The following is a 14,878-nucleotide window of genomic DNA, read 5'->3' on the forward strand; positions in this document are numbered from 1 at the left end:
AGGCAATATTGTTAAGGCATGAAGCAAGAATCTTGGCCATAAGCTTATAGGGGGTACTCTGCCTCTAGACATCTTATCCCCCTATCCAAGGGTAAGGGATAAGATGGCTGATCATGGGTCTAGCTGCTGGGTACCCCCGCAATCTCTCTTGCAGCCCCCCGAGTCATCAGCTCTCCGGACAGGGGCAGGCAGTTTGTGACATGATGGCTCCGCCCCTCATGATGTAGCGTTCCGCCCCCTTATTACAAGTCTATGGGAAGGGGCGTGGCAAGTCATGCCCCCTCCCATTGACTTACACTAAGGGGGTGAGGTGTGACGTCATGAGGGGGCGGAGCCATTACGTCACAAACCTCCGTTCCCTGTATCGTGAGTCATCAGCCACGGAGCAAACGTAGCTCTGGAGAGCTGATGACTTGCGGGGCTGCAGGAGAGATTGCAGGGGTCCCCAGCAGCGGGACCCCTGCGATCTGACATCTTATCCCTTATCCTTGGATAGGTGATGAGATGTCTAGGGGTGGAGTACCCTTTTAATGTCAACATTCAGTAGTGAAATGGGTTTATAGGAATCAGGCAATTGCTGGTCCTTACTGGGCTTAAAGAGCACAACAGTCTCCCGCACAGACCGGAAGAGAGCCTGCATTGGCAGCTGTCTGAAACCATTTAAGTAGCAGGGGGACCAGCCTCTCCTCATTCATCCTCTACCAGTCTCCTATCAACCCATCCAGCCCCAGAGTCTTCCCTGGTGGGATATCCCGGATCGTTTGTCACCACCTCAACAAAGGCCCAGCAGGGTCCTGTATACAGGGAATTGAAGCCACAGGATGGCTATCTTGCCAAGTAAGCCAAGAGTCTCCCATTTTTGTCCCCAAACTCAGAGGGACGCCTCCCTGTCAGCTAACTTCAACTGGACCCTTTCTCGTTGGATAATTAATGGAGACCTCTGCGCCTTAGCCCAAGCATGCTCACCATCCGGAGATGGGTCCCTAACAAAAGCAGCCTCCAGAGCCCTAACCTCCAATTGCAATGCCCTCTTCCTAGCTGAACGAATCTCCCTCTGGCCAGCCACTCCCACAATAAAGACCCCCCCCCGTACCATGGCATTATAGGCATCTCGCTGGTATAGGGTATTAGAGTGAAAGGAGTTATGCGCCCAATAATCTGTATGAGATACCCCCAAAGCCTCGGAGACGGCCTCCAGACTGTAACCACCCCGGGTGCATGCACCAGAGCTGGGATGCAGAAACTGCTAATCATAAAAGGAATGTTAGAAAATGACCTATTGTTTGCATCATGCTTTTATGTTAAACATAAGTGAAACTTTTTTGTGTTGACCTCCCAATATTGCACAAAATATTCGACTTCTGGGGAAGTGGTCTTATCAAAGTGCATAATAAATGAGGAACTGTGAATTCAAGTAGAGAAAACAGACATGGTCACACATCCACCATTTGTAATTTGATCTACTTGCTTCTCAGCATAAATTGAAAAGCAGGTTGTTAATATACATTTTGATCAAAAAGTTCTAGCCCACTCGCCACGTTAAGGCCACCTATTTAGTGTGTCCCTAACGCCCCTAGCATAAAATGGCGTAGCACTGGGTGATCACTGCCGCCGCAACATTAGTGCGCACAGGGGGAACGACCCACTGGCATAGCAGCCCCAATTACACTCAGACCAGTCCCAGGGCCGGGCCACCCCATTGACACTGCCATGGCAGCAACGGACGCCGCACAACACCACACAAACGAGGAACTGTATCTGTCAGAATTTGCCTTTTGAAATTCTCCAATTTTAGGGAATTGGGTCTGGTCCAGCCTATTGCCCATGAGAATTGCTGTAGAAGTTTCTCTAAATGCTGGTAAACAGCTCAGGCAAAATGACAAAAAAATTGTATTACATTTTTTTGCCAAACTACAATGATAGGAAAAAACTTGTTAGTATCTGGCTCTAATTGTTAAAATGATTTATTTCAAAAACTGATTCCCTTTAAACGATTTAGAACCCCTCCATATATAACAACCACCTACTTTCCATTTATTCGGTCAAATACAAAGTATAGACATTAACAAGATTTCTTGCTGATGATGCTATTGAATTGTTACCTTTTAAGGGATCCTGTGACATTGATAGTTATAGAACAGGAATAACTGTGCCAATTTGATACATAGTTGTGTAGTAAAAGTTCCAGGATAATCTTTCATGTAAATCTACTAATTCTAGGCCAAGTAGTGAAATTTGGTGAATGTACTCTTATCATTGACAACTTGGTTAAACATGCTAAAGTAAAATGACACTCACTTAGTGTTATTTCTGACCCCTGTAGGTATAATTGGCTTTATTTACGAAAGGGTCGAACAGAAAAATTTGGTCTCTGTGCCAGAAATAACCACAGCACAACTTATTTTTGCCAAAGAAATGAGGGCACTGTAGGCAGGAATTTTATTTTTTGTCTTAATAGACAGACTGGTTTGATTCATTATGTCCAATGTGTGTGTATACATACTGGATATATAATTTTACCCCTTAACCCCTTAAGGACCGGAGGTTTTTCCATTTTTGCATTTTCGTTTTTTAACTCTTTCAAATTTACACCTAAAAATCCATATGATGGCTTATTTTTTGCGCCACCAATTCTACTTTGTAATGACGTCAGTCATTTTGCCCAAAAATCTATGGTGAAGCGGGGAAAAAAATCATTGTGCGACAAAATTGAAAAAAAAACGCTGTTTTGTAACTTTTGGGGGCTTCCGTTTCTACGTAGTACATTTTTCGGTAAAAATGACACCTGATATGTATTCTGTAGGTCCATACGATTAAAATGATACCCTACTTATATAGGTTTGATTTTGTCGGACTTCTGGAAAAAATCATAACTACATGCAGGAAAATTAATACGTTTAAAATTGTCATCTTTTGACCCCTATAACTTTTTTATTTTTCCGTGTATGGGGCGGTATGAGGGCTCATTTTTTGCGCCGTGATCTGAAGTTTTTAACGGTACCATTTTTGCATTGATAGGACTTATTGATCAGTGACCAAAAATGCACTATTTTGGACTTTGGATTTTTTTTGCGCGCACGCCATTGACCGAGCGGTTTAATTAATGATATATTTTTATAATTCGGACATTTCCGCACGCGGTGATACCACATGTTTATTTTTATTTTTATTTACACTGTTTTTTTTTTATTGGAAAAGGGTGGTGATTCAAACTTTTAATAGGGGAGGAGTTAAATGATCTTTATTCACTTTTTTTTTTCCACTTTTTTTTTTGCAGTGTTATAGGTCCCATAGGGACCTATAACACTGCACACACTGATCTTCTATGTTGATCACTGGTTTCTCATAAGAAACCAGTGATCAACGATTCTGCCGCATGACTGCTCATGCCTGGATCTCAGGCACTGAGCAGTCATTCGGCGATCGGACAGCGAGGAGGCAGGAAGGGGCCCTCCCGCTGTCCTGTCAGCTGTTCGGGATGCCGCGATTAGCCGCGGCTATCCCGAACAGCCCGACTGAGCTAGCCGGGAACTTTCACTTTCACTTTTAGCCGCGCGGCTCAGCTCTGAGCGCGCGGCTAAAGGGTTAATAGCGCGCGGCGCCGCGATCGGCGCTGCGCGCTATTAGAGGCGGGTCCCGGCTTCACTATGACGCCAGGCCCGCCATGATATGACGCGGGGTTACTGTGTAACCCCGCGTTATATCAGAAGAGCAGGACCAAGGACGTACCGGTACGTCCTTGGTCCTTAAGGGGTTAAGGACCATTTTTAGGGAGGAAATTTTAATGAAAACCTAAATTTTGCACATTTTGTAGGGTTTTGTTTTCACACAATACACTTTACGGTAAAAATTACGTGTTCTTTATTCTGTGGGTAAATACAATTAAAATGATACCCATGGCTAGATACTTTTTTATATTTTTGTACCGCTTAAAAAAAATCTAAAACTTTTTGTACAAAATCAGTAATCTAAAATCGCCCTATTTTGACAACCTATAACTTTTTCATTTTTCCATATATAGGGCGGTATGTGGCTAATTTTTTGTGCCGTCTGTACTTTTTATCGATACCACATTTGCATATATAAAACTTAGATAATTTTTTTAATTTTTTTTTTTATAAAATGTGACAAAAAGCTGCATTTTTGGACTTTATTTATTTTTTACGTTTATGCTATTCACCGTACGGGATAATTAACAATATATTTGGATAGTACGGACATTTACGCACGCGACGATACCAAATATGTTTCTAAAAAATAATTTACGCTTTTTGGGGGTAAAATGGGAAAATCGGACAATTTTCATTATTGGGGAGTGGATTTTTCACTTTTTTTTTACTTTTTTTTTATTTTTACATTTTTCAACTTTTTTTTTTTTACACTTTGTCCCCATAGGGGACTATCTATAGCAATCATTTGATTGCTAATACTGTTCAGTGCTATGCATAGGACATAGCACTGCTCAGTATCGGTGATCTTCTGCTCTGCTCGATCTCAGACCAGAGCAGAAGACCCCGGGAAACGGCCGAGGTGAGGGGACCTCCGATCATCCAGCTTGGCGGCCGGATCGCTGCGGCAGCGCTGCGGGCTATCCGATCATCCATTCAAAGTGAGGCACTGCTGCAGATGCCGTGATCTGTATTTATTACGGCATCTGAGGGGTTAATGGCAGACATCCGCGCGATCGCAGATGTCGGCAATTACCAGCGAGTCCCCGACTGCTACTAGCAGCCGGAACCTGCTATGTATGACGCGAGCACCATTCCAATGCTCGTGGTCATACACAGGATGTAAATGTGTGTCCTGGTGTGGGAAGTCCCGCCAAACCAGGACGTACATTTTATGTCCGTTGTCGTTGAGGGGTTAATGGTGTTTTCTGGGACTTTTTGATTGGTCTAGTTCTTACTGATTTGCAGGGTGCTGACACCAGCTGGTTAGTAAACAGGACTTGAAGACCTCTGACAATCGTCGTATAGTGGTGGTGCCAGGTAACTGCAGCTTGGCTCCCATTGGCTACCAGCTCCATTAACTGTATATAGTACTGTCTGCACACCTCTAGTGACTAATGACCTATCCTTTGAATTGCAATGAAATTGATCCTACCTTTTCAGGGGAGGTCTGTTCTAAGAGGCGCTGGAAATCTTCTTAGTAAAAAGACCAGCAGGCATATTGGGAACAGGGGAACACACTACTGTATATATAATGAACCAATGCATATTACAGGCATTCTCAATGATCTCGTTTAAACCTCTCTGAAAGAGTGTCAAGCGTGAAAATCCCAAGATTCTCTAATCAAATTTTATTTTATTTTTTTTAATCTTATGTATGGGATGGTTTCAAGAACAGTAAGATCTGCAACATCAAAATTGTCATGTTTGAGTGTTAGATGACGAGAAATGCTATGCAACATATAACAATTCTTTGTATTGGATTTGTTTGTTGATGCGGAACCTCCCTCTCTGAACAGTGCGGCTCATAATGAAGACTGCATGAATAAGAAAGTAAACTGCATACATACTGTCACAAATATTCCTTCAAAAAATATATATACCGTATTTATCGGCGTATAACACGCACTTTTTAGGCTAAAATTTTTACCCTAAAGTCTACCTGCGTGTTATACGCCAATAAGCCGCTGCAGTTAAATGATTTAAAGCGGGCGCTTTAAATCAATGAACTGCAGCGACTTTGCAGGTGCAGAGACCTGCCGTCGCTGCCGGCTTCTCTGCCTCTGCCTGTCCTGGGGTCTAGAGCCCTGCTGCCGGCCCTTCTTTCCCCCTAGCTATCGGTGCTGCTGCCCGTTCTCTCCCCCTGACTATTGGTGCCGCTGCCCCATTGCCGGCGCCGATAGCCAGGGGGAGAGAAGCGGCGCCGGCAATGGAGCAGCGGCGCCGACACGGGGAGAGAAGGGGCAGCGGCACCCATTGCCGGCGCCGCTGCCCCGTTGCCTCCCTCATCCCCGGTTGTATAATTACCTGTTGCCGGGGCCGCGCTGCTTCAGGCCTCCGGTGTGCGTCCCATGCATCGTTGCTATGCACGGCGCAATGACGACGCAGGGGACGCACACCAGAGGCCTGAAGCAGCATGGACCCGACCCCGGCAACAGGTGATTATACAACCAGGGATGGGGGAGGCAATGGGTGCTGCTGCCCCTTCTTTCCCCCTGGCTATCGGCGCCACTGCCCCATTGCCGGCGCCGCTTCTCTCCCCCTGGCTATCGGCACCGGCAATGGGGCGCCGGCACCGATGGTCAGGGGGAGAGAACGGGCAGCGGCGCAGATAGCCAGCGGGAGAGAAGTGGTGGCAGCAGGGCTCTAGACCCCAGGAAAGGCAGGGGGAGAGAAGTGGGCAGCGACGGCCTCTCTCCCCCTGCCTTTCCTGGGGGTGTATTGGGGTATACGCATGCACACACACGCACCCTCATTTTACCCAAATATCCTTGGTAGAATGAGGGTGCGTGTTATAGGCCGGTGCGTGGTATACCCCGATTAATACGGTACTTGTTTTAGAAACATAAATAAATGCTTTGCACAACCTAATCCTTGATTAGCAATTAATAACAAGTTCTTGATAAACCCCTAAGTCATAATCTTAAATTGTTGAAAAAAAATTATTCATGCAAATTACCTGTATCCATATGCACTCTTGTCAAAAAGAGAATATAGGTGGGGAGTCTGATGTGGGACACCTTTTTTTATATTTTATATTTTTTTCTTCTGCCATTTTTATCGTATATTATGTGGAATGTGTTTTTTTCTAATTTTATTTTTTTCCCTCTTGCAGAACTTCTTTTATTCACGAAAAAATTTTATGAAACCAGACCATCAGGAATACCCACACAGAAATTTCCAGGAAGAAGTTGAATTCTTAAATGAAATCTTTCCAAGTAGGAATTCTTTTCTTCTTTTATAAATCCCTCCCAGCCCCCCCCCCCCCCCCCCAAAAAAAACCTTCCTAGCTCTTAAAGTTTCCCCCTATTAGCAAAAGTTTAATAGCATCTGTCATCAGACCATAGTGTCTCCCCAAACTTAAACCCAGAGGTTAGGGGACCACAGGGGTTATATGCAATACGGTGGCGGATAACATGAGAATCTCACCAGTGCCTTTTTAAAGTTGTCATTTTAGTCTGTGGGAGGATAATGCTGTTTGATAAACATGCAGTCCATGATGGACCACCTTTTTAGATGTTAGTGTTTTACTGTGCAAATAGGGCTGTTACTGCATCTTAAAAATTCTCTAAACCCTATAAATTTGTATGTTTAATTGACCTTATCCTAATAGGCACGAAAAGAAATTACCATGTATAACAATTATTATTTTTTTTTTACTTTAGATGGTGCAGCTTATTGCATGGGGCGCATGAATTCTGATTGCTGGTAAGTATGTTGCCCTCCAGAATAACTAAGATTCTGAGTGCACAAGTGAACTGCAGATAAATGCGGAACATGATTGTTTTGAATGGAGAGAGTCTTATTTCTACCTAGCAAAGTTCATCCCTAAGCTGCTGTTAGGCAGAACTGCTTTACAATTCAGTGTCTGACACAGAGGATGTCCTAAGTATATCACTATTTTGCAATTTCTTTGTAGGTACTTGTATACTCTGGATGTTCCAGATGGATTTCTCATCAACCAGCCAGATCAGACACTGGAAATTTTAATGAGTGAGCTTGACCCAGAGATCATGGACCAGTTCTACATGAAAGATGGTGTTACTGCAAATGATGTCACTCGTGTAGGTCAAGTTTAATACAGAATATAGTTGTATGTATTTATTTAAAACAACCCAATTACCTCCTTTTAAAATGGAAGTAAATATTTTGGCGAAGCTTACTGTAGAGGAATGTAAGCTTAGTTCTGTAATACAGATATATGAAGATTGCATAGTAACTCCTGACTGAACAGTTGTCATTTAACATGTGCAGGTGGGAAATGCACAACTTTTCCTGTGCACACAATGAGAAGCCGTCAATAACTGATGGTGGGGCAACAAGGACTTAGGATTTAACCGGTTGCCGTCTAAGGACCAGCTGGCCCGTCCTGAGATGGCAACCGTTGTATGACGCGGGCTACCCACTCGAGCCCGCGTCATACAACGCAGCCCCCAGTTGATTCCTGTAACTGGGAGCCAGCGTTAAAAGCAGTCATGCGGCGATTGCTGCGGCTGGCTATTAACCCTTTAGATTGCCGCTGTCAAAGTTGACAGCGGCTTCTAAAGGGACATTTAAACGCTCCCTGGTGGTCCAGCAGGGCCAGGCTTTATCAATCGAGCGCTAGAGCACACAGATCAATGTGGTTCTATGAAACCACATTGATCTGTATTCCTCCTAAAAGGGACTAAAAGTATAAAAAAGATAGATTAAAAAAACACTAACCCCTTCCTAATCATCCCCCTTTTACCAAATTCCATATAAAAAAATATGAAACCATAATAAATAAACATATATGTGGTATCGCCGCGTGTGTAAATGTCCGAACTATAAAAATATCGTTAAACTGCATGGTCAATGGCGAACGCGCAAAAACATTCCAAAGTCCAAAATAGCGTATTTTTGGTTACTTTTTATATCATGAAAAAAATGAATAAAAAGCAATCAAAAAGCCTGATCAATACAAAAATTGTACCGCTAAAAACTTCAGATCACAGCGAAAAAAATTAGCCCTCACCGCCCCATGCACGTAAAAATAGTTATAAGGGTCAGAAGATGACAATTTTAAACATATATAAATTTTTTCTGCATGTAGTTTTTTTTTTTTTTTTTTTTCCAGAAGTAAGACAAAATCAAACCTATGTAAGTAGGGTATCATTTTAATCGTATGGACCTACAGAATAAAGAGGTGTTAAGAAGATTTTCTTCAATTTTGTCACACAATGACTTTTTTTTTTTTTTTTTTTTTTGTTCGTTCCACCATAGATTTTGAGGTCAAATGACTGATGTCATTACAAAGTAGCATTGGTGGCGCAAAAAATAAGCCTTGTGGATTTTTAGGTGCAAAATTTAAAGGGTTATGATTTTTAAAAGGTAAAGAGGGAAAAATTTAAGTGCAAAAAAGAGGATTCTACACTATATAAAGTGTACTTGCCTTCAATGCTTCCGCAGTGCTTCAGGTGTCCTGCTCTGGTCCCTGGCTGCAATCCACTTCCTGAGAGCATGATGCTTGAGCCCAGAGTGAGGATGGGCCAGAAGTGTCATACTGCCACTCAACCATTTTGGAGTATGGTCTAGATAATTAAAGTGCAAATATGTTAACAGAAAATTAATGTTCAATTTCAAAGTGACTCTTCAGAGTATGCATGTGTGTAAGTACATGAAGAGTAGAACTAGTTGTGGCATTGTAGAATTTATGGCAATATATGCCATTTTTTTCAGAAGTTTTCACTCTTGCTGGCTTAATCTGTAACTTTCAGTTGTTTCTCAGCTACTGTGTGAGAGAGGCTGCTTTTGATAACTTCCAAATGATCTTCTTCCTATATCTTTATAGCACACCACCATTAGGAGCAGCATGGATAACATTGTAGGGCAGTACTGAGCAATGTAAGCGGTGTACATACCCCTGGGGTGAAATAGAAGAAATACTACAAATTTTTGCAGCTTCTGCATCTCCACCTGTCTGACTCTGCAGCTTCCATCACCTCAATATAGACTTCGACAGCATTTAAAGAGTACCACTAATGCTCAAGAAGGGGCATGTCTGAGACGAGCACTGAGCTTGTCCTCACTCACCATGAATTCACTTCCTCCCAGAGTCTGCTGTGCTGGGTCTCTTCATCCAATCACTACAGGCTGCTCTGTAACCACCTCCTTTGTTTTCAGACATGACAGGAGTGAGCATAGCATGCTAGTCACACCCTCACTTCCTGGACTTTTTGCCAGCCTGTGCTTCAGCTGGGACAAAGGCTGTAGCCAGACAGGATTATGTACAGGATAGTATGTGAAACTGCTTTATTTTATTTATTTATTTTTAATTAATGCTTTCCAAAAAAAGTGCTAAAAATTTAAGTACTAGAAGGATTAATAATTTTTAATAAACAGATTTGTAAATGACTTCTAGCTTTCTGTCATCAGTTGATTAACATTTTTTCTAGTGGAGTAGCCCTCTAAACTTGATTGCTTAGTGATGCTCAATCTTATTCTTTTATGGTCATTAAATAGGCACTGTCAGATTAAACAACTTTTGTGTTGTACATCTTAGCAAAACATTAACATTTCGAATATACTTTATAAGAAAATTGTATCTCCTTTTTATAAATCATAGGGGTCCCCATACCATCAGAATATAATCCTGTGCAGACTCCAATGCTGTGCTCAGGTGTGGGTATTCACCTAATCCCCAATGCAAGTCTAGATAGATAATACCATGAGCTGTACAGCTAGTGCTTCTAATGAAATATACAGACACTCACCGTTAGATGCTTGGCAACTGTTCTTTCTTTATTCAATCTTTTTCATGAAAGTTCAGGAATGTAACATTTTGAAGCTTGCAGATGTTAAACATTCGGCATACAACCATCCCAGCAGAGATGTAATTCACTAGTCGGGAGCAATCAGGGTGTGACACGGAGGTCCTTGGTTCATATCAGTGCCCCCTCCACGTCAGACCCTGATGGCTCCCGACTAGTGAATTACATCTCTGCTGGCACGGTTGTATGCCGAATGTTTAACATCTGCAAGCTTCGAAATGTTAGTCCTGAACTTTCATGAAAAAGATCGAATAAAGAAAGAACAGTTGCCAAGCATCTAACAGTGACTGTCTGTATATTTCATTGGAAGCACTAGCTGTACAGCTCATGGTATTTATCTAGAATATAATCCGGTCTGTCCCAGGCCGTGCTTCAGCTTGGACAAAGATGATACTGCAGCCAAAGTCCATTAAGTGAGGGTGGGACTAGCACTCTTCTGTGCCCACTCCTATCAGACTGCAGCATGAAAAAAGAGGGGGTTACTTAGCAGCCTGCAGTGATTGGCTGAAGAGACCAGCACTGCACAGCAGACTCTGGGAGGCAGATGAGTCATGCAGAGTAAGGACAAGAAACAGACATGCCTTCTGCAAAGCACAGGATGAAAAATGAAGAAAGAAGGTATCTGTGAGAGAAATGTTACTCCGAACGTAATCCTGATCATGTATCTAGAACCTACAACATTTTTTTCGTGGGATGACAGGTACCCTTAAAGTCGTTTTTCAAAGTGAATACATCTCGGGAGAGGTATTTTCTCTAAAACATTGCATAAATCAATACTACAAGCAAATAAAGAACTTTGTAAAGTGTCAGTGTTGACCCTTTTTTAAGATAAATAAATCCAGTGAACAGTTATAACATTTCTTAGTATGATGTCACCTGATATTGTGTACAGCAATGCCTATTTGGATGTTCTGGTGGACACACATGTTCAGTCACACTCCCTATGGCCTCTTTGCATAGGGATGAAGTTCTCAGGCAAGCAGTAGAACCTCTGCAGTTGTTACCCTTATCAAGAGTAGAGTTCAGCTTTCATTTTTGTGTTACAAACTGAAGGTGTAATTGGTAGTATAAGGCACAATGTATTGATCTATTTTTTTTTTTTTGCCTATTTTATTGATTATTAGATGAGTGGAATTCGTGACCTGATACCAGGTTCTGTCATTGATGCTACAATGTTTAGTCCTTGTGGCTATTCAATGAATGGGATGAAATCAGATGTGAGTATCTTTCATTGTGCAGTAAACACAAAGTTGCAAGTTACACATGAAACAAACTTATTTTATTTTTATACTTAGGGAACTTACTGGACCATTCACATCACTCCAGAGCCAGAATTTTCCTATGTTAGCTTTGAAACTAATGTATCGCAAACTACTTATGATGACCTCATTAGTAAAGTTGTGGATGTTTTTAAGCCAAGGAAGTTTGTGACCACCCTTTTTGTTAATCAGGTAAAGCTACTTTTAGAGAACTGTTAATTTTATGATCCTGAAATAAAACTGTTATATATGCGTGCATATTCTCGAATTGTGCATAGTTGAGGATAATGCTACCCCAGTGCCATTTTGTTGGTATAAAAGATAGTCCTAACATACCTGTCTGTATGTTGTGTGATTGGCACATCAATGCGAGCTGTGGCAAGAAGGTTTGCTGTGTCTGTCGGCATAGTATCCAGAGCATGGAGGTGCTACCAGGAGACAGGCCAGTACAACAGGAGAGGCAACAACCCAGCAGCAGGACAGCTACCTCCACCTTTGTGCAAGGAGGAGCACTGCCAGAGCCCTGCAAAATGACCTCCAGCAGGCTATAAAAGTGCATTTGTCCACTGTCAGAAACAGACTCCATGAGGGTGGTATGAGGGCCTGACGTCCACAGGTGGTTGTGCTTACAGCCCAACACTGTGCAGGATGTTTGGCATTTGTCAGAGAACTCCAAGATTGGCAAATTCGCCACTGGCGCCCTTTGCTCTTCACAGATGAAAGCAGGTTCACACTGAGCACATATGACAGTTTGGAGACGCCATTGAGAACATTCTGTTGCCTGCAACATCCTCCAGCATGACCGGTTTGGCGGTGGGTCGGTAATGGTGTGGGGTGGCATTTCTTTGGGGTGCCCCACAGCCCTCCATGTGCTTGCCAGAGGTGCCTGACTGCCATTAAGTACTGAGATGAGATACTCAGACCCCTTGTGAGACCACATGCTGGTGCGGTTGGCCCTGGGTTCCTCCTAATGCAAGGCAATGCTAGACCTCATGTGGCTGGAGTGTGTCAGCAGTTCCTGCAAGAGGAAGGCATTGATGCTATAGACTGGCCCGCTTGTTCCCCAGACCTGAATCCAATTGAGCACATCTGGGACATCCTATCTCGCTCCATCCATCAATGCCACGTTACACCACAGACTGTCCAGGACAGGAGCATGCCCAGGCGTTGTAGGGAGGACATACTGGCACGTGGAGGCCGCACAACTACGGAGCCTCATTTTGACTTGTTTTAAGGACATTACATCAAAGTTGGATTAGCCTGTAGTGTGGTTTTCCACTTTGATTTTGAGTGTGACTCCATATCCAGACCTCCATTGGTTGATAACTTTGATTTCCATTGATCAGTTTTGTGTGATTTTTTTTTTTGTCAGAACATTCAACTATGTAAAGATGAAAGTATTTCATACAAGTAGTTCATTCATTCAGATCTAGGATGTTATCTTAGTGTTCCCTTTATTTTTTTGAGCAGTGTACATTAAAGTTGTTTTGTTGAAATGTCTAAAGTTTCACAAAAATTTTGCAACGTTTCACCTATTGCATGAAAATGTATTCACTCCAAAAATGGTAAAGCCAAGAGTAAATAGCCCCCCAATATCTTTTGGCATTTGTATGTATAATAAAGTGACTTAAAGTTCTATTTAAGGTGTGAATATTTCTAACTCATTTCAATGTGTGTTTTTTTTTTTTTGTTTTGTTTAGAGTTCCAAATGTCGCACAGCATTCACATGTGCTCAGAAGATTGAAGGCTTCAAGCGACTTGATCGCCAATTTGCTCAGTTCAACGATTATAATTTTGTGTTCACCAGTTTTGCAAAGATCCAGCTGCAGCAGAGTTGATTAGAAAAAATGAGAAAGAAGCGCAAAAAGAAATCTAATAAGAGAGGTGGTGGGTGCTTGCTAGCTAATGTTGCCAGGGCCCATGGTTTCCACTACCATCACCTAGTAACAGGAAGCCCTGAATATAATCCTAGTATGAGTTTGAATTGTATCCATTATTATATCAAGGAGTTAGATAACTTGCATGAATGCTCTCTCCTGTGTGTAGATATTCAATGCCACTCTTGCTGTGAAATTGAAGTGCATGTAGAAAAGGTAAACACATTAAGTTCTAGATTCTATAATTGTAAAAATGCACCTAGGTCAAGCCACAGCATAGTTTTTCTACAGGTATCACCAAAAATTCCACACAGACAAGGTTTTCGTCCACACTAGCTCATGTTGTAGGGCCATTACAAGGTTTTGTGAACTACATGATTACATGTGTGCCATTTCATCACTGGACCATATTTTCTGGCTATATGAAGTTTGTTTTTCACAAATAAGTTATATATTTCTGGTTAGTCGATTACTGACCTTTTTATTCATTGTTTCTCCTCTTTATTTGGGACGTTTAAAACATCTGTAAAATTCATCCATTCACATGCTGAATGGATGTGCACGGTATTGGTACACTCAGACTACATGGGCATCAAGTCCTCTGCAACCAATGCTGACATTTTGTGACAGTATTGGCGTGGCTCTTTCTCTGTAAAACTCAAACGGCTAGTTCTGATTGTATGTTAATATGCTGTAAACCTGCCAGATCTCGCTTCCGACAAAATCATGACCTTTTCCTCCTTGTATCCGTGTGACATTATGCATGTGACTACTGTTCTGTATTTAACAGTGCTGTGACCTCATCTGCTCTTCCCTGTATAGATGTGTAGTGTTGGTTCTCTATTGCTATTTGTAAGTTACAACATGAAGAGTTGTTGAGATTCTGGGACTGTACCTATTTTGGTATTGGTCAGTCGTGGTGTTCATTGCAGACTTTGGTTTGGGAGGCATTTGAAAGCGCTGAAAATACAATCGCCATTATCTTGTCTTTATGTATCCTTTCTGGATATATTTCATTGTAACTTATTTGTACACAACACTTTTTTATAGTGTTTAAATATGCTTGGTTTGAAACCTAATGCATTAGAACATTCATGTTCTTTAGAGCATAACTTCTATTTGGAGAGGTTTGGCACAGTCTGAAAGTTGATCCTCTGCATCTTATGACCAATTAGAACACAGCCTTTAACTTTAGATTCATTTTTGTGGCCAAAGTGCTGTTCTGGAGATTCCCTTGTTTCATCTACTAGGCCTCAGGTTTGCCATGACAACATGTTCTTATG

General features: G+C 42.1%; 1 protein-coding gene across 1 annotated transcript in view; it reads left to right on the plus strand.

Annotated features, from left to right (window-relative positions):
- Nucleotides 1-14,118, plus strand: part of AMD1 (adenosylmethionine decarboxylase 1) — a 39,168-nt gene extending 25,050 nt beyond the window's left edge. The window contains exons 4-9 of the mRNA XM_056566333.1: nucleotides 6,784-6,886; nucleotides 7,334-7,376; nucleotides 7,588-7,732; nucleotides 11,584-11,676; nucleotides 11,755-11,910; nucleotides 13,419-14,118. Coding sequence (XP_056422308.1) covers nucleotides 6,784-6,886; nucleotides 7,334-7,376; nucleotides 7,588-7,732; nucleotides 11,584-11,676; nucleotides 11,755-11,910; nucleotides 13,419-13,556 — 678 coding nt within the window. The 3' untranslated portion in view covers nucleotides 13,557-14,118. The remainder of the gene's footprint in view (nucleotides 1-6,783; nucleotides 6,887-7,333; nucleotides 7,377-7,587; nucleotides 7,733-11,583; nucleotides 11,677-11,754; nucleotides 11,911-13,418) is intronic.
- Nucleotides 14,119-14,878: the final 760 nt, after the last annotated feature.

This window comes from Hyla sarda, chromosome 3 (genome assembly GCF_029499605.1).
Source record: "Hyla sarda isolate aHylSar1 chromosome 3, aHylSar1.hap1, whole genome shotgun sequence".
In the NCBI taxonomy this organism is placed as follows: domain Eukaryota; kingdom Metazoa; phylum Chordata; class Amphibia; order Anura; family Hylidae; genus Hyla; species Hyla sarda.